Source organism: Anser anser (assembly GCF_964211835.1).
Source record: "Anser anser genome assembly, chromosome: 2".
Classification (NCBI taxonomy): Eukaryota; Metazoa; Chordata; class Aves; order Anseriformes; family Anatidae; genus Anser; species Anser anser.
The window spans coordinates 64,153,866-64,171,988 of record NC_139721.1 but is presented as its reverse complement, the minus strand read 5'-3'; the positions used below and the strand labels follow the sequence as shown (position 1 = coordinate 64,171,988).

At 50.0% G+C, this 18,123-nt stretch overlaps 1 protein-coding gene across 2 annotated transcripts in view; it reads right to left on the bottom strand.

Annotated features, from left to right (window-relative positions):
• The window catches only part of NR4A3 (nuclear receptor subfamily 4 group A member 3), a 31,302-nt gene extending 15,129 nt beyond the window's left edge, over window positions 1-16,173 (bottom strand). The window contains exons 1-7 of one of the 2 annotated variants that reach the window (XM_083822732.1): window positions 15,705-16,173; window positions 13,709-13,879; window positions 10,341-11,224; window positions 8,217-8,346; window positions 7,081-7,253; window positions 1,633-1,832; window positions 230-408 (exon numbers count right to left, since the gene is read on the bottom strand). In XM_083822732.1, the coding sequence (XP_083678858.1) occupies window positions 230-408; window positions 1,633-1,832; window positions 7,081-7,253; window positions 8,217-8,346; window positions 10,341-11,222 (1,564 nt within the window). In that variant the 5' untranslated portion in view covers window positions 11,223-11,224; window positions 13,709-13,879; window positions 15,705-16,173. Of the gene's footprint in view, window positions 1-229; window positions 409-1,632; window positions 1,833-7,080; window positions 7,254-8,216; window positions 8,347-10,340; window positions 13,880-15,704 lie in introns of those variants that run through there. The other variant, XM_083822733.1, reaches the window with a different exon arrangement.
• Between the last annotated feature and the right edge of the window lie 1,950 nt (window positions 16,174-18,123).

The following is an 18,123-nucleotide window of genomic DNA, read 5'->3' as shown; positions in this document are numbered from 1 at the left end:
ATTCCAAGAAAACAATGAAACCATGAAGAAATAGAGAGTTAGATTATGTTTTAATAGGTGTGTCTAATGGTCTAATGTTACAGTCCACGATTTCAGTATGGTCATTACAATGCTTAAAAATCACACTCACTTTACCTGTAATATTGCTAAGTTAACTGAAATTGCTTGAATCTACATCAAAGTAAAGTGATAGGAGTCTGAAGCTTTCTATCAACAAAGGAGCACTTACCTGTAATCATAGTTAGAGCTGATAAACTTGCTAAGGCTGGGATATCAAGGTTAAGGCTCTTTAAGTTTAAGGAAAAGTCTTTAATTGAGTCGAGCCACTCCCCAAATCCACGAAGGCACTGAAGTCTATGAAGCACAAGTCCATTGCAGAATACAAACTTATCCTCAGCAGTATCAGACCTCAAATAAAAACAATTGAAAAAATTATAAATGCATCCTCTACTTTACAGCAACATGCATAACCAGTATTGAAGTGTCTGTCATTTAAAATCCAAGGCATATTATCCTGAGACATATGTGGGCATTCACGTTTGACAATATGCTTCTCCCCTGGGGCAAAAGTACAACAAACAAGCTTCTATGATTGCTTACTTCATAGAGTTATAAGCCTGAGGTTAGCTGTAGCATGTGGTGTAGGCTGTCTAATTAGTTAAGATTTTGGTCCTGCCCAAAGGCATAAACAGAGAAGACATTTTACATTAAATACTGTATGTTTGAGCCACAGGAATAGTACGTGCATGCGTTTTGAAACACAAAACTAATAAAAACTGAAGAAAGAAGAGATTCTGCAACTCTCAGCACTTATTTAGTCTCATCTGCATTTTTCATATTATTAAAACTGATAAAGAAAAAACAATGGAAAGCGCGTGTAATAATGCACAACACATAACATAATAGACCCTTTTATGTGAAAACCTGTGTGTAAGAGCGGTATTACAGCCAAGCTCTCCTCTCCTCCCCACCCTCCGCTGCCAATATCCCTGTTAAAAGCTGCATGCAAAGGTCATTTTCAACCTAAAGAAACAAGGGCATAATTCAAATCACCAGCTTGGAATTTCCCCAGTCCCTGAAAGTGTCTTTGGTAAAACGTCTTAACTAGTGCCAGACTGACAAATAGCACCTCACTCTGCTGAATGACTTGGTATTAAGAAGAAAAATAATCTGAACAAGATTTTAAAGCTTCTTTATCCCTTTCAAAAACAGACTACAAAGATGTGCATGCACAAAAAAAAAAAAGGGGGGGGGGGGGGGAGGAAAAGGTTTTATACTAAAAGTGCTTTTCTATAGTTTGTGCTGATGAGCATGAAGCAAACTTTCTCAAATTGTACCCGAGGATCAATTTTGATTACTAGGGAAGAAGAGGATGTGGTATATCAAATAAAAAGAAGCACATTAGTGAGAACTATGCTCTCTTTTTAAATCACTGTCTTTTTTTTTCTTTTCTGCAGCGTAAAACAAATTAAACACCATATCCTGCGGATGCAGACATTGCTGATGTTTTTTTTTTGTTTGTTTTAAATTGACAATGTTCAAAGGTATCACCATATTTACATTTATTCCTTAAAAGCATTTAGACGGATGATTTTTCGCATCAGCTTAAGAGGAAACGAAATAAATAGTTACCTGATGGAGAGTCTTAGTACAAACAGCTCCAAAAAAGCTGATTCTATGAGTAATGTCTGATCTTCTTTTGGGAGGTCAGTAAATCCTGGAATTTTTTCTGCCCAGCCTCTAGATATGTCAATGGAGGCAGTCAGAAGATTATAGAACTGTTGTACATGTTCTGCATCTGTGCCTGCAGCAGCCTGATCAGTGGAACAGTACTAAAATGAAAGCCACAGAAAGCAACGTTACACGCATTACAGGGCACTCGGAGAAACAGGCAGTGTTACCTGCCCAACAACATTTCCTTCTGTGGCAAAGCTGGCATTATTACCAAAGGCAGATTAAGCAGGTCTCAGTCTAGCTACCTGTCTGCCTACCTAGAGGCGTTCTGCTACTCAGATGCATACTGCAAAAATATTTCCAGACTTAGAGAAATCGCTTAAAATTTCTAAGTAAAATATTATCACATTTTACAAGTGCCTATATGCAATGAGTAAACACAAACAGCAGTCTGGTGGGTAGGATAATTTTGATCACAATAGAGGAGGAATACTATTTAACTTACTACAATTAAACAATTTTCCCATTGATGAATTTGTCTCAGTACGTCCAAAATGCAGATTTCTTCCCCAACCTCTCAAATTGCATTTTATCTGACAGTGATAGAGACATGCAAGATAAATCATCTTTTATCTGACACGTGCAGCATCGCTTCATTTGAATACAGAATTGGTTGAAAGTAAACCAGCTGCCCCATATCACCTCTTATCCTGCAAATGGAAGCGTTTCAGGTTCAGGAGAACCTATTATCCTGCTGATGCGGCCATAACTCTTCCAGACAACTGCTCGACAGCCTCAGCTCGCCCAACTTCCCCACGACCCCCTGACAGCTCCCTCCCTGCTGTCTCCTGCTTCCTCCCTGCTGGATCCCTGTCACTTCCCCGGCACTGCTCTCTCCGGCAGAAAATATAACGGGTTTTCATGGCTTGGTCTGATTCTGCACTTGGAAAGTGCGGGAGCTGAACAGTTCGGAATTTATTGAAACAGCAGCTTCCCCATCAGACATCGCGTGGGTTATTTCTGGGAGAGACTTTGCACAAACGCTGCCTCTGGGACTCAGTGAGGAAAAGCTGGGGTGGTCTCCATCGCTGCACACCCTCTGGAAACTACTTTCCACACGCAGTTAGGGCCTGAGTCCATCAGCCTAAAGGTTTTGCTAGCATCCCAAGCCAGAGGGGAGGCACAAAGACCCACATCTCTTCTTGGTCGGTAACAGGGCAGTGGGAGCCTGGGAGGACCTTACTACAGGCACGGCACTTTGGCTGCAGGTATCACCCAGGCTGCTTACTGCAACCCAAAAGTCACCTCTGTGCAGGACAGAGAGGGGGAACAGCAAGCAGAACCTCGTGGGCAGGTGTCCTATTCACCGCCTGTCCTCGCTGGAGGTGGTTGCTGTTGGCAGGTAAGGGATGAAGGACGCGGTTTCACAGTCTGATTGTTGAACCACAGCAAAGATGTCACAAGTCCTGGACACCTCTGGCCACGCCTGGGGTATCGGTGCTAGCCCTGAATGACCCCCTTCTGCTCACTACCTACATGACTTTCGTACGGTGAGCTCAGCAAATGCAATGTGTGATCCCTCTGCTAAAGTTCACGAGGAGCCAAACTCTGCCCCAGCTGCTCTGAAGGATGGCAGCGAAGCAAGAGGAGGCCAAAAACGGACAGGATGGGGAACAGCAGTAGAAAATTTGTATGCTGCAAGAGGCTTATTTGTCCAGTCCTCCACCTGAACGAAGCAGATGAGGAAGGCTCAGGCAGTGCAAAATAATACTCCTGGCACTGGCCAGCAGCAAGATGCACCAGGGTGGTTAGTAGGTAGGAAAAGACTGAGTGCTACTTCAGACACCTTGCACCCACCCCCTCCATTATATGAAGCCAAAGCAGTGAGTGTGAGGAGGTGGGCTTCTCCCATTCATGGCCTTCAGCTCCTCAAGACTCTGGGAGACCTGCTCTGCTGTGCAGGAGCTGAACTGTGACTCCTTTCTATACAGGAAAATGGAAAATATAGGCTGATGGAAATTCCTGCCTTGCCTACAGGCAGTGTTAAGGCAAGGCACGTTCTCAATCCTCTGATCAGTGAAAAGGAGGCAAAAGAGAAGGAAAAGAAGAAAGATACTACCCTACATTCACCCAAAATACAACTCATCACAAGTTGACGTAATTATGCCAGGTATTAAATTGCTCTCGGTATTCACAAAGCATTCCTTTGGCAAAAGTAAGACAAAGTTTTAACATTGTCTAATGAAGCTGAATGCTACCGTGTCACATAACTGAATGTTACAGCACTACATACCCCACTGGGCCACTTAATTAGATTGAATGCACCAAAAAAAATTTAACCTGTATTTGTTGTTACAGTTTAGCCCATGAGAGCATTTTTAGAAGACAGGTAAAAAATTATAGGGAGCCCTATAGTTTTGAACCGCAGGAGTATGTCACTGCTTGCTACAAAGAGTAGCTGAAATAAAATATTATTTACATTCAACAGTCTTATGAGTATGTAAGGAAGCACAAACCATATGTACGGTTCTTTTCCGTGCCCCAAATCTTTTTCTTCCCCCCCCCACCCCGTGGTTATTTCATTGAGGAGAGGTGATATTTGACCTAACTTCTGACCAAGACAGCTGGTAAGCCTGGCCTCTGTCAAGAGGCCGCGGAGCGGAGGGGCTGGGTCCTGCACAGCCAGAGGAGGCTGGAGGCACCGCCGGGGAGAGCCAGCGGGGAAAGCTCTGCCCCGCTGCCGTCAGGAGTTAAGGGATGCCCGACTTACACAAGGGGGAGATGCGTGTGTAGTGAGCAACGTTAATTTACATGGCATATCTAAAAGCCTGGCGTTGGGGAGCTCGATAGCACGATGCAGCCCTACCCTTTGCCTGCTTTTTGACACCTTCGTGGACTGCCGTAGCTGCAAAAGTCTAACAACGTTGGCTCTGCATATTTACAATCCGACAACCAGAAGCCATGCTTCCTTTTCCATGCGTCTCCCCTTCCTGTGTCAGAAGCACGGATTTTTGCTTCATTTTTGGCCAGGGCTTGGGGTGGGATTATTGGCTAAATGCTGTGCTCACCCTCCAAAAAGGCAACATTTCTATTTAAGTCAGTGGCTGTTTTGCCTGAAGAAGGACGGCAAGGTACAGGGTCTGCTTCTCCTCTCACTTACTGAGAAGTCTAAACTCATGGAATTGTACCAGTAAAACAGGTGTGAGACCTGACTACGGCCCTTGGCCTTTAAAGAGTTCATAAACCAAATTCTCTTCCTAGCAATTGCTTTTTGAAACCAAGTACCTAAATATACCATTGCTGTGGGCTGGTAAGTTAAAACCAGTGCTGAAAGGAGAAGTAGCGATGTTCTCAACAAAACCGGTTCCACTGTGTTTTGCTTTAAAATTTGTAGGTTGTGTAATTTAATTTTATACTTTTGGCGTAGGTTGTTGCGCTTTTTTGGAGGGAAGGGCTACACGTTCCCCTCTGAAACTCTTACTAGTATTTTTGCGACAGGCCAGACGACGTTACGGCTTGCAAACATGAAGACCATGCTAAACATTAAGGTCGTGGCTATGGAAGTGTTAGGACTGACACCAAGCCAGGTTTCCAGATCTACCCGTTTGTGGTGCACGGCAGGGTCACAGCCTAACCGAGCATGCCGCAAGCCGGTCGTTACTGGCACAGGATCCTTCACAGTGATTTTTTAGCATTACAGTAGGATTCCTGCATACTTCGTTTAGTTAATCTCAGTTTTGACACGGTAGTCATTCCTGATCTCCCTTAACTTTTTAAAAAAGTATAAAGTTTATGAAAAACATACGAATCTATTAATTTTTAGCTTATCTTTGTATTATCAGTACTGCCAAGCATAACAGACTAATACATTCTTATGTAAAGAAAAACTTAGATAGTAGTAGATCCTAACACACAATCATACATGGTCTTTTAGCCACCAAAACTAAATTAATCTGCTGTCAATGCTATGCTTCCTGTGAAGACCAGCAGGATTGTTTAGCAGTGAGATCTATGGGCTGTTTTCATTAGAAGAGGAATAGCTACTGTAGGTCAGAGACAGAAGTCACATTAAAAAAAAAAAATCAGAGTTTTCATTTAATTCTGTAATTTTACACCTATAAGCAAGTACACGAGGCTGGATACTGCTTTCATGGACTGGGCTGTCGTACTCGTGTAACTCTGCGGAACCCGGTAGATTCCTGCCAAAGTGCACAGTGTTTGCAGAACGACCCCCTGAGACCTTCCGGGTAAGTTAAAATACGTGTAAGTATGGCCAGAGTATTCTCCCCGAGAAGGCTGTCAGACACTAAACAACTAGATTCATAATAGTAATCTATAAAATTGTGGAGTTGTATACATGCAATTGTATACAGTAGCTTGAAGAAAAGAAGCTACAGCATGCTTATAATTGCTAAATTATATATGCAAGCATATTCTAAAATAGAATAATATATTTTTACATGATTACAATAAAATGTGTTTTAGTATCAAATATTACTTAGCAACAAGTGATAAATGGCCAATGTAAATGTTGTCTGAATACAGCTGTATTTTTCACAGTCTGAGACTTAATCATATTTCATTATGAGGGAGGAATTTGATCTTGTTTTTCCTTAGCTGTATTTTTTTCTTTTCATGCATCAACCTACCTAGAAGTGTATTTCACAAGCTATTTCAATACTACATTTTAATAACTACAGAACAGTTTTATAAAGCTTTCAAAATATTCCATCAATATTTAAATGGCAAATACTATACAATAAAGAACAAGGTCACAAAAATATATATGTGGTAAAGCTTTGCTGAATTAATCTTTTAGAATTGTGATCTAACGGTCTGTTTCACAAATGTGAATTTTGCTTAACAAATATTCATGCTGGGGTATCCTAAGCCAGACCCTGTCCCCGTTTAAATAATGGCAAAATTCCTGTTGATTTCAATATAAATCCATCAAATGTTACTTTATGCAACCCTTACAGCATACCGGGAAAGTTCTGTTAGATTTTAGCATTTGTAACTTGAAACTTAAGATGCCAGCCATATGGACAGTACTGAGTTTGGTAGATTAATCGATTGTTTTGTAGTGGCTGGTGTTCTGGCACAGCCTTTTGCGAGAAGAGCGCTCTGTTTGCCCGTGCATTGTTGCTTTCACTCCCCCATGTGAGTATACAGCAGATAACCTTGTGTTTGAGACCCTGACAATGAACAGCCGCTAACACTGATTTCCAGCTCACCTCCTTTCCCATCATTATCCACCTACCATGAATAGGCACGGCTGGCTGGGCAAACTTTTACTCTCACCCCAATTTCACATTTATTTTCATTTTAGCAAACTGGCTGGTAAGTAGGAATGCGGTTCATGACTCATTTCCATGCAGAAAACAAACAAAGAAAAGCGAGACATACTCTTGAATAGTCAAGCTCCCTGGGCGTGGAGTCGGTTAAAGCTCGGACGAGGGCGTTCATCATGCTGATGGGAGGAGAAGGCGGGGAGGGCTGAGAAGGTTCTTGCTGCAAGGGGCTCTTTGGTTTGGAAGGCAGCCGACCTCTTCTCCCTTTCAGGCTGTCCGTGCGGACGACTGCGTAAAAAAGAGGGGAATCAGCTGTGAGGACTGGTACCAGCAGACGACAGATCAGACCGAGCACCTGCTTCCCTCGCGATGGCCAGCCCAGCAAAAACAAGAGCATTCTCCAATTTCAGCACGTGCTACTGATGCCTTTGATCGCAGTGAAACAAACGGTACCAGAACGGCATCAGACCTCTGGTCGTAAGCAGCAGCCTGACTGCTTAGTTGAAGCCCAGCTGTGTTCCTAGCGCTCGTGCTTTGTTTGCAGCACGCTTGTGTGCCCCTATATGTGCGCGCACACACACGGCTCTACTGCTGAAAGAAAACCGAACGTGAAACGCGAGTGTTACTACTGCCAGTGCACCTCCTATATGGCAGGGTCTTTCTTTCGAAGTAATTTTAGCTTTCTCAAAGCAGCTGAAAAATACGTTCACATCATATAGGCTGTATTATCCATGTCAGTATTTGCAATGGGACTGCTCATACAGCATTACTCACGTACTTAAATATTTGCAGAATTGGGACTAATGAGTTGATCCTGTTTCCATTTAAATTAATTGCAAATTTACAATCAGCTTGTGGGAATGAGACAAGCCTGTATGCAAAAATGCACGCCCGACAATGACATGCAGCCCCCTGTGAGGTAATATGTGGAAGCCAACAGCACTACTGAACGACATTCAACGTTCGTAAAGGAGACATTTTGGCCAGAGTCAAATTATCCTCTCGTGACCTTGCTGTTCTTGAACTCTGGGGTCCCAGAAAGTCTAAATATGATAAACCCACTAACTTTGGTGACAAGAAAAAAAATAAATCAATACCTTATTACACAAATGCACACGTTCAGGGGCAAGTTAGGAACCCCACCACTGCAATATTCATAGTACAGACATCCATGTCCACACACACACACTCACACGTACTCATTAAATGCAATGTTCCACCATTTGGGATAATAATAGCAATAGTCCTTACCTTCTTTAACCATGCCGACGCTGAGACACTTCTGAAACCGGCAGTACTGACATCTGTTACGACGTCTCTTGTCCACTGGACAGTTTTTATTTGCCAGACAAACATATTTTGCGTTTTTCTGCACTGTTCTCTGAGAAAAGGCAACAGAGAAATAGTAAACCGATAGTTTCGTGAACAACTTAGAACCTGACAAAATGTATTTTAATTACAACATGAAAAGCGACAGTGCAATTCATATAATTAGATAAAATTAATTTCCTAACACACTAGCCTGCAGGAAAAACAATTTTATTAGTGTTAGCTACTGACAATGAAAATCATCTAGGATTGTTCTGAAGCAAGTCTCTGGAGACAGGCAACTTTGAATGATAAAATCATATCTGAAATTACCAGGTCATCGCATCTACCTTTGGGGATTAGATTATCTCCGCTTTTAATATCCCTTTGGGAACAATTTTCTACTTGGTTCATTCCCTTGATTATTGCTGACCTTATTAAAATAAAATCAAAATGATCTGCGATGTACTTCTCTTGCTATCGCTATTGTTAGTCAAATACCACAATAACTGGTTTGGTTAGCCATTAAAATCATCGGGGAGAAAAATAAAAATACCAGAACCCCCTACAAAACATATTTAGTTAAATATTCTGGGAAAACTAACCTGGCTTGGGAAAAAGAAAATAGACAGAGGGATACTGTAGCTACAGACATGTAATTAGCTCTTAAAGTGGTTTAAAAACTATAAGGAAAAATTAAAATTAGTAAAATCCCGGTGAGCCTTGAAAGAATATAATAGAAATTGTTGCAAAAATATATTATGCTTTTCCATATTTAAAATCAAATACATCAATAAATAACTTAGCACAAAAAGAAATTAATAGGAAAGCCATCAGGAGAGGATCAAATTTATCAGTTCAACATTTGGTATTAAATCCTTGCCTGCAATTAAATTAATGGGAAAATGCTATTTTATATTTTTGTTGTATTTCAAACAACAGCTTCAATGCAGTAAGTACAAGGGACACAGCAAACAGTGCACATTGCACTTTAGAACTGAAAACTGTTTCACTTGAGAAAATCATTTTGCAGAATAAGCTCTAGCCACAGCTCCCAGTGAAGGATATGCTATTAATTTCCATGGGGGTAGGATCAGGCCCAGCAGAGCTGCTATTTCCAGGCTGTTTGTGGTCCGTTTTCTAATTATTTTTAAATAACAAGCGAGTTGTACAGGAGATGTGTATTTTAGCATGTTGCCAAAGGATTATAACGAAGTAATATTAGCAGTTCTATGTACAATAAAAAAAAAACACGCTGTGGGCCCTCCCCTACATCTATTTTTGGACTATTTTTGTTCCCATCGTACTTAGGAAATCTTTTACCAGAACAGGGGCACGACTACTATCTGTGCAGAAAGAAATGTACCAAAGCAGCCCCAAATTTAACAAATCTTGAACCTACTACCTAGACTGCCCCCCCCCCCAAAAAGAAAAAAAGTCTACACCAAGTGTTTCACTTAAGGCTGTTTCTGAAAAAAAAAAAAAAAAGTCCTGAACTCCAAGCTGAATTTGTTGCGATTATGAAGTGCCCTAATCTAAAAGCAGAAAGAAAGAATTCCGGTCTTAAAAGTATAAGCACATGCTCAGAAGCTGCCTCATGTAAAGGGGTCAGTGCTGCTGACTGCCTTCACAGCCTCCTAAGCTACACGGGGACACGGCATGGTGTGTTGTCACCGCTCGGCTAGGTGCTTTCAATGGGCGAGAGCTCGCTCTCTACCTAAACTGATGAGCAGTGATGAGGCAACAACCAAATGAAAGTTAAATATTTGGTTTTGCTCCACTCCTGAAGTCTCCCCCCGGGGCTGCGCTCACAGCCCTCCTGGCTGGAGCAGCCTGGGTGCGAGGAATGGCACCACCACCGCCTGCCGAAAAATGAGACAGGACTTTCTGACGCATCTCGTTTCCAGCGAGGTTCGGAGGAGCTCTGAGCCCTGGCACACGACATCGTGGCGCTGACGGGGCAGAGGCCAGGAGCCTGCAGCCGCCCAGCGGGGTCGGGTGGGAGGGAAGGGGAGGATGGAGGACGCAGGGCGGGGAGCGAGACCCGCGTCCTGGCGGAGCTCTCACCTTGAAAAAGCCCTTGCAGCCCTCGCACGTCCGCACGCCGTAGTGCTGGCAGGCGGCGTTGTCCCCGCAGACGGCGCACGTGCCCTCCCCGGACGAGGAACTCCTGCTGGGCGGGGAGGGGAGGCCGCTGCCGCCGCCGCTGGCCTCCCCCATCAGGCTGGAGGTGGCCGCGTTGAGGCCGAGCGGGGAGAAGGCTAAGGTGGCTGGTCTTTTGGCCAGGGGAAGGCCGTACGAGTGGCTCTCCATGGGGGCCTGCCCGGCCGCCGGCCTGTCGGGGCCCAGGGGGAGGCTCAAGGATGCCGGGTCGTAGCACATGTGGGTGGCCGCCGCCGGCGTGTGCGGGGGGGAGTGCTTGAAGTGGAAGAGGGGGAAGCGCGGAGGCACAGTCTTCATGGGGGCGGCCTCCATCAGGTGGCCGGGAGGCAGGCAGGTCTGGGTGGGCTGCAGCGGGGGCTCGTCCCACAGGCTCTGGTGCGGGGGGAAGCCCGGCGTGGTGGGCGTGGAGGGCGGCGACTGCTTGAAGTACATGGAGGTGCTGGGCATCCCCTCGTCCGTGGAGGGCGGCAGCGAGGGCTGGTAGGTGGAAAGCCGGGCGTCTTCCATCTTGATGAGGGGCCTCTGGCTGGAGGAGGCGGATTGCATTTGGTAGAGGCAGGAAGGCTTGAGCTCGTAGCTGCCGGAGTAACCCTCCATGAAGGTGCTGAAGCTGGGAAGGGAGGTGGTGGCGGTGGCAGTGATCTCGGTACTGCTCAGGTCCATGGTCAGCTTGGCATAGTCAGGGTTCATGATCTCCGAGCTGTACTCCGAGCCATACGCGTAGGTCTGAGCTGCATAATTCGAACCGGGCGGTGAAGGGCTATACTGCGCTTGCACACAGGGCATATCTGCAAGGGCAAAGGGGAACGTTAACACCAAGCCCCACGTGCTGAGGCCACAGTCCAGACCCTCGCCAACCTCTTTCCGACGAGCTTTCCCACATTTCGTGGGGCTCGGTCAGACACCCGACTCCCACTCTCACCTGGACATGGGAAACACAAATTAAGCTCAAGCCGTTGGCGAGGAACATGTATCAGGGATCGACTGAGCATTAGGTATTAGGGAGCTCTCTTCCGCTCGCTGGGGCCACTCGAATTTATACCAGTGTCAGCGAGAGGAGACATCTCCAGCCTGCCCTAGATCCGCTGCTTAATATGCATAGGTGTCAATGAGAATTAGATAAGCAGAATGGGAACGGTTTATGGCTATAAATCTATCTCTGCATGCATGCGACCATGCCATAAAATTTTCATGAAGGGTAAACTAGATTACCAAATGCATAATATTAAAACTGATAGTTTAAAAGGAACAGCATCTACAGTGGGTGTCAGAGGAACAGCTCAAATCACAGTATTTGCTACTTAAGACTTGCAAACATCAATTTTGCTTACTCGGCTCTGGGCCTTCAAAGCATATTTCTGGTCAGCTAATAACTCAGGGCTGGTGTCTAGCTGCTACTTTTGAGGCTTATCTGTAGTGGAACATTCTCCTAAAAAAAGCGAGCGGTAAAACATATCCCTAAATTTGCAAAAATGTAAGAGAAAAAGTAAGGGGCATTTCTGTTTCTATAAGAAAGCGACAATGTAATTGTTTTTGTCCATTAGTCTTAAAAGTTAATGTGGTTCACTGGTAGCCGGGAGGGTTTCAGCAACACAGTGCCTGCAAAGACCTTTTTTCCTTTTACATTTCCTACTAATCCACTATTTCCTTGGTTGCTCTCAAGAAATAATGGAGCCAATGCTGCAATCCACCTGAGGTTCACCTGGCCAAACAACGTGAGACTCTAGCCCAGTATTTGCAACCCAGACTAAAGGTGCATGATGTGCTTTGGTTCTGCAGCAGAGGAATAAAATGCATCAATTAGCGCAAATACTCTCGTAAAGAGATCAGAAAAACAAATACGGAGAAAGTGTATATCAAAAATCAGTGCAGTTCACCTCTTCTTAATTGTGGTAATTTATATTCCTAAAGTACTCGGTAGAGAATTCATATTAAAAAAAAAAAAAAGCTGTATTAAAAATAATGGGGTTTTCCTGTATTTTAAGAACTCCCTTCACTTATAACTTTTAAATATTCACTTGAACCTGCCGTGCAAGGATCCAAATAATAGGTGTCAGATCAACTTTCCATTCTTCCCTGCCTGCTTTGCAGATAAATGTAAACCAAGCACCAGATTTCAATTACCGTGTTGTCACAGAGTATTCAGATCTTCCTTCTTTTCGAGAAAACATCAGAAAGTGGGAGAAAAAATAGTGCTGTTTTCTGAAATTGCGAAGACCTTTCTGCTTGCAAATCCACGTATTTAAAGAAAAAAAGATAGCAGGACAACACTTCAACACTTCCACAAGCCTTGCCTCCCGATCTTATTTATGTATCTTCCCACAAAGGTCTCTTTTTCCTGTCAATACCTGCATCCGTGCCGTTCCATGCACACACATTTCATGCCAAGCCCTATTACTATCATTTGTTTAGCTTAAGGACTGCCTGCTAAAATGCACTGATTGGTGCTTAATCGAATAGAAAGGGAAAGCAATTCCTTCCACGCGCTTCCACTGAGGAACACAACTGAACGAGCGGGCAGATAATGTCACAAGTGGACGCGCTGATATGCAGCCCCATGAAGGAAAAAAGGCTTCTTGCGAGCTCAGAAAATGAGCAGGGATTCAGGGAAACAGATCGCTACACGTTTGGGGTTTTGGTTTTTTATCTCCTTAGCAGGAGAGTTAAGGAGAGCATGGCAGGGTTAGGGCCCTGAATTCTGCTCAAAGTGGGCTGAGAAAGCCTAAGTCTAAAATAAGCGTGACCTGAGGACAGAAAAAATATCCCCAACGTAAAGGTCTGGTGCGCTCTGCGCAACTCCTCCTACTTCGCCCTCTGCCAGCACCTTCCTCTGACTAATCCTAACCCCTACTTTTCCACTCGGGGCACCGATATTAATCACCCCGCAAAGTAAATAACCTGGGATTTTCTCTTCTTGACCCAACAATGTTAGGAAAAAATAAAAATAACGATTAGAAAAAAAAAAAAAAAAAACGATAACAGGAGGTTCGCCGATGGGCGGTATGTCATCGAAGCCCGGCGGAAGGGGTGAAAAACCAGGGCAGGAATATTCGGAGTTCTTCTTCTCGTCCTATTAGCGGCATCCTTGCGAGAGGGAGCTCGGCGTGAGGGATGCGCCGAGCCAGCGCTCCTCCCGGAGCCTCCCGCATCCCACCCGGCGGCTGCCGCTCCGCTCCTTCCGCGGCGCCCGGGGGCGATCCCCCCTTAAAGAGGGGAGCCCGGGGAGGGAGCAGGGGACCTCGCACCTCTCCTCTTCCTCGGCGGCTGCTTACCTGGCGGGTATCTTGCGCGCTGAATGGTGGGGCTGGTGGGGCGGGCGGCACCGGGCGGCGGCGGCGGCGGCGGCGGCGGCGGCGGGGGGGGGCTCCGTGCCGGCTGGGACCTCTCTGCGGAGGCTGCTTGGGAGGCTGGCCTCGGCGGGGGGCGCTCTTCCGACCCGGGCGCTGCGAGGGGAAAGGAGAGAGTCAGAAGCCGGCTCTTGGGGGGGGGGGGGGGGGAGCTTGGCCCCGGGGTGGGCAGGGGGAGCACCCCCCCGGCCGGGGGTGCCGTGCCCCGGCGGCTCCCCGTGGGATGCTCCGGCCCCTCCGCCCTCTGCGGCGGGGGCTGCGACTCCTGCTCTTTTTTTTTTTTTTTCCCCCCCCCCCCCCCCCCGCGTTTTTCTCCCCAGCTTTCCCCTTCCTCGCCTTTGCTCCCTGCCCGCCTGCCGGGCTGCTCGGTGCCTCCCCGGCTCCCATCTCCTTCTCTGCGTCCCCCCCCTCCGGCCCCGGGGCTCGGGATGCGCCCCCCCCGCCTCCCCGAGCCGCCGGTTTCCTAGAGACACTCGGTGAGCTTTTAAGCACGCAGCACCCCTCCGGAGAGCAGCCGCCGGAGCCAGGAGCTCAGAGCCGCGAGGGCTGTAAATTAGGAGGAAATAAGCCCCCCCCCCCCCCCCCGCCTTGTCACAGCTCTTTTCTTCCTCCGTGCGCCCCGCATTCAGCCCCGAGTGCCACCCCTCCCCACCCCGTAACGCGAGGAGGAAAAGCGTGAAACGCTCCCATTGTGACCGGGACTTCTCCAGGCGAGTTTCGAAACCTTCATTTACCCGGCAGGGACCGCCAAGGGCGGGGGGGGGGGGGGGAAGCTCCATTGAATTAAAAGTTTCGAGCTCCGCTCCCAGCGCCGGTGCGCTCCCGGCTTTGCGCATCACCCCCCCCGGAGCCGCACACGCTCGCTCCCCAAAATCCACGGGGCTCCGGCGAGTTCCCGAAAGAAAGCTCCGGAGAAAACCCTCTCCTGCTCGGGCTCGGTCCATTGTTTTAGCGGGGCCGGGCTCCGCCGCACGACAGTCTCCACGGAGGAGAGGGGAACGGGGCGAGGAATATAAGCGGAGCGAAGCGGGCCGGGGAAAAAGTTAGCGACGCGTTCCCAAAGTTTGCGGGGTTTGGGGGGATTTTTTTTTTTTTCCTGGAGAAGGAGAAAAAAAAAAAAAGAAAAAAAAAGAAAAAAAGAAAAAACCACCGAGCCCCACGCAGCCGAACCCCCTGCAGGAATCAGCTCTTTCCGCGCTTACCCTGGGAAATTTCCTCGCGTGGTCTCAAAAAATCAACAATAAAAGAAAAATGAAAACCACACAACCAAACCCACACGCCAGCTCCACCCAGGTGAGCCGCACCTCCGCCCGCGGCGCGCCGGCTATCGCGATAGCGCTGTCCCGACAGCCTTCCGCGGCACCATATCGCGACAGAGCGCCTCGCCGGCTCGCTCCCAGCACCGACCGGCGACCGAGGCGCCCGGTGCCCCGGCGCGCACGTTGCGGGGCCCGGTAGCCTCCGGGGTGCCGGTGCCGGGGCGCTCCGGTGGCGGTGCCGCCGGGGGGGGTCCGGGGCTCAGCGCCCCAGGTGGGACCCTCGCGACCCTGCGAGGCGACAGCAGCGGCAGCAGCGGCAGCAGCGACAAGTTGTGCTGTAGGAAGGAGCCGAGCGAGTGCCATTCATCCCCGCCGTGAACTCGCCGCCGCCGCCGCCGGCAGCATCATTTCCATGACAACAACCAGCAGAAAGCCCTCGGTACCGGCGGCTCGGCCGCCAGCCCGGCCCGGGACGAGCCGGTGCCGGGGGACACCGGGGGGACACCGGGACGGGGACACCCGGAGCATCCCGGCTGCGGCGGAGCTGGGGTTGGGGGGGGGGGGAGGCGAAAGTTTGGGGCGGTCGCGGCGGCGGCGGCGCTTCCCCGTCCCCGAAAGTTGTCCGGCGGTGCCCGCGGGGTGCCGGCGGTGCCCATACGTACTCGCTTGCTGTGTCGGTTCCGTCTTTACATCGGGGTCCCCGGCGGCCGCTTCCTCACCGGGGCGAGCGGGCGCTGTCCAGCGGCCGGGCGGCGACGGGAGCACCGCGGGGCTCGGCGGAGGCTGCGGCGGCGGTGGTGGAAGAGGCTCCGGAGGAGGAGGAGGAGGACGCGTTATCCCGAGTCATGGAAAAACGGGGAGCCCCGGCAGCCGGTCCCCGCCGGGCGAGGCGAGGCGAGGCAGAGCGGAGCCGTCAGGGGCTGCCGGGCGGCGGCTGCGGCCGCGGGGCGCCCGGGGGCTGCGGTGCGGGGCGCGTGCGGCGGGGCAGAGAGAGGACGGAGGCGCCTCTCCGCGCTGCTCTCCCGCTCCGTGCCTCCGAACGTCATTTATGTGAGAGCAGCCCTAGCGGCCTCTCCATAGAGCGGCTGGAATGCGAAACGTCAATCGTGACGCCATGGGAGCCTGACGCTGCTGACCCCCCCCCCCCCCCCCCCCACCTCCCCGCCCCGTGCGCCGCCGCGCCGAGCCCGGGCGGGCCGGGGGTGAGCCCGGCGTGAGGGGACGGCGCCGCGCCGGGACTCGGCGGGGACGGCGCTGCGGGGCCGCTCCGCCGCGGGACGGGGCGCCGGGGGCCGCCGGCGCCGCTTCAACGCCTTCCCGCCGCCGTTTCGCTGCCGCTGTCACCGCGCCCGCCGTCACGGCTGCTCGGCAGCGGGCGGCGCGGGGCGGGTGCCGTGCTGCGGGAGCGCCGGCTCCGCGCCGGAGGGCTGGCGGGGGACGGGAGCTTTGGCCGCTCGGCGCGGGGCGCCTTCGGGAGGGATCACCGGAGACTGCTTCCTTTTCCTCCGCTTTTTCACTTTTATTTCCTTTATTTTTTCTTTTTTCTTTTTTTTTCTTTCCCTTTCCTTTTTTTTTCTTTTTTTCTTTCTTTTCCCTTTTTTCCTTTTTCATTTTTTTTCTTTTCCTTTTTCCCTTTTCATTTCTTTTTTCTTTATTCCCTTTTTTCCCCATCTTTTTTTTCCCTTTTTCATTTCTTTTTCTTTTTCATTCTTCTTTCTTTTACTTTTTCCCTTTTATTTTCCTTTTTCTTTTTTCCTCTTATTCTCTTCCCCCCTTTTACTTTTCTTTTTTCTTTATTCCCTTTTCATTTTGTCCATCTTTCATTTTTTTATTTTTTTCCCTTTTCATTTCTTTTCCTTTTTCATTTTTCTTTCTTTTACTTTTTTGCTGTTTCCTTTTATTTTCCTTTTCCCTTTTATTTTCCTTTTCCCTTTTATTTTCCTTTTCCTTTTATTCTTTATTTTTCCCCTTTTCCTTTTTTCCTTCCATTCTCTTTTTTTTTTCCTTTTTCTTTACTTTCTCTTTTCCCCCTTTTACTTCCTTTTTCCCCTTCCCCCAACTTTCCCCTCCCCTCCCCCTTCTCCCTTCACTTTTATCCACTTATTTCCCCCCTTCTCCTCCCGGAACATCCCACCCGCAGGACCCGCGACCAGCCCGGGGGGGCGCTGCACCTCCCGGACGGACGGACGGACACCTCGCTCTGCCCGCCCGTCCGCAGCACGCCGGCAGCCGCCGGGCCCCGCAGTCCCACGGGGGCGGTCCGGGAGGGCCGGGGGGCAGCCCCCGGCCGTGCCCCCCCCTCCCCCCCCCCGCGGGGATCCCTCCGGCCGCGGGCTCCCCGCGCGGCGCCGCTTCCCCCGCGCCCGCCGCCAGCCCCCGCCGGGGCCAATCAGCGCCCGCGCGTCACGGCGGGGCGCCCGCCCCCCCCGCCGCCTCAGCCAATCCCCGCGCGGGACGCGGCGGGCCGGGCGCCCGGTGGGCGGGGCCGAGCGGGCTGACGCACGGCGGCCGCGTCGTTGACGCAAGCGGCGCGGCTAAATTTAGCCCGCGGGGCCGGGGCCCGCCGAGCGGCGTTGCGGTGCGGGCGGGCGCAGCGCGGCTATTTTTGTGTCGCCGGTTGGCGGGCCGGCCGCGCCAAATATAGACGCGGGCGGGTATTTATAGCCCGGCCCGCTGTCACGGGGCCTCCCCCCCCCCCCCCCCGGTGTAAGGGGCCCGAGGGGGTTCCCCCCCACGCGTGGGGTCGGTGCCCGGCGGGGTCACGCGTGGGGATGCCCCGCCACGGGGACAGCCCTGCCTGACGCAACGGAGCGCAGCGGGGAGCCGCGAAATGGCGGCTGGGGGGGGGGACGGGACGGGGGGGTGGCGGCTCCCGGCCCTGCCCCGCCGCAGCCGCGGGGAGATTCCCTTTGATGCCGCTCCCGGCGTGGGCGGCCGAGGGCAGGGGAGGGGAGGGGAGAGAGGAGGGTGGCACTTTCCGCCCTGGTAAAAATACGCCGCTTTCCATGCTGTCATTTCTCCTCCTCCTCCTCCTCCTCCTCCTCAGTCGTTCGTCGTCGTCTCCGCCGCGACGCTGCTGGG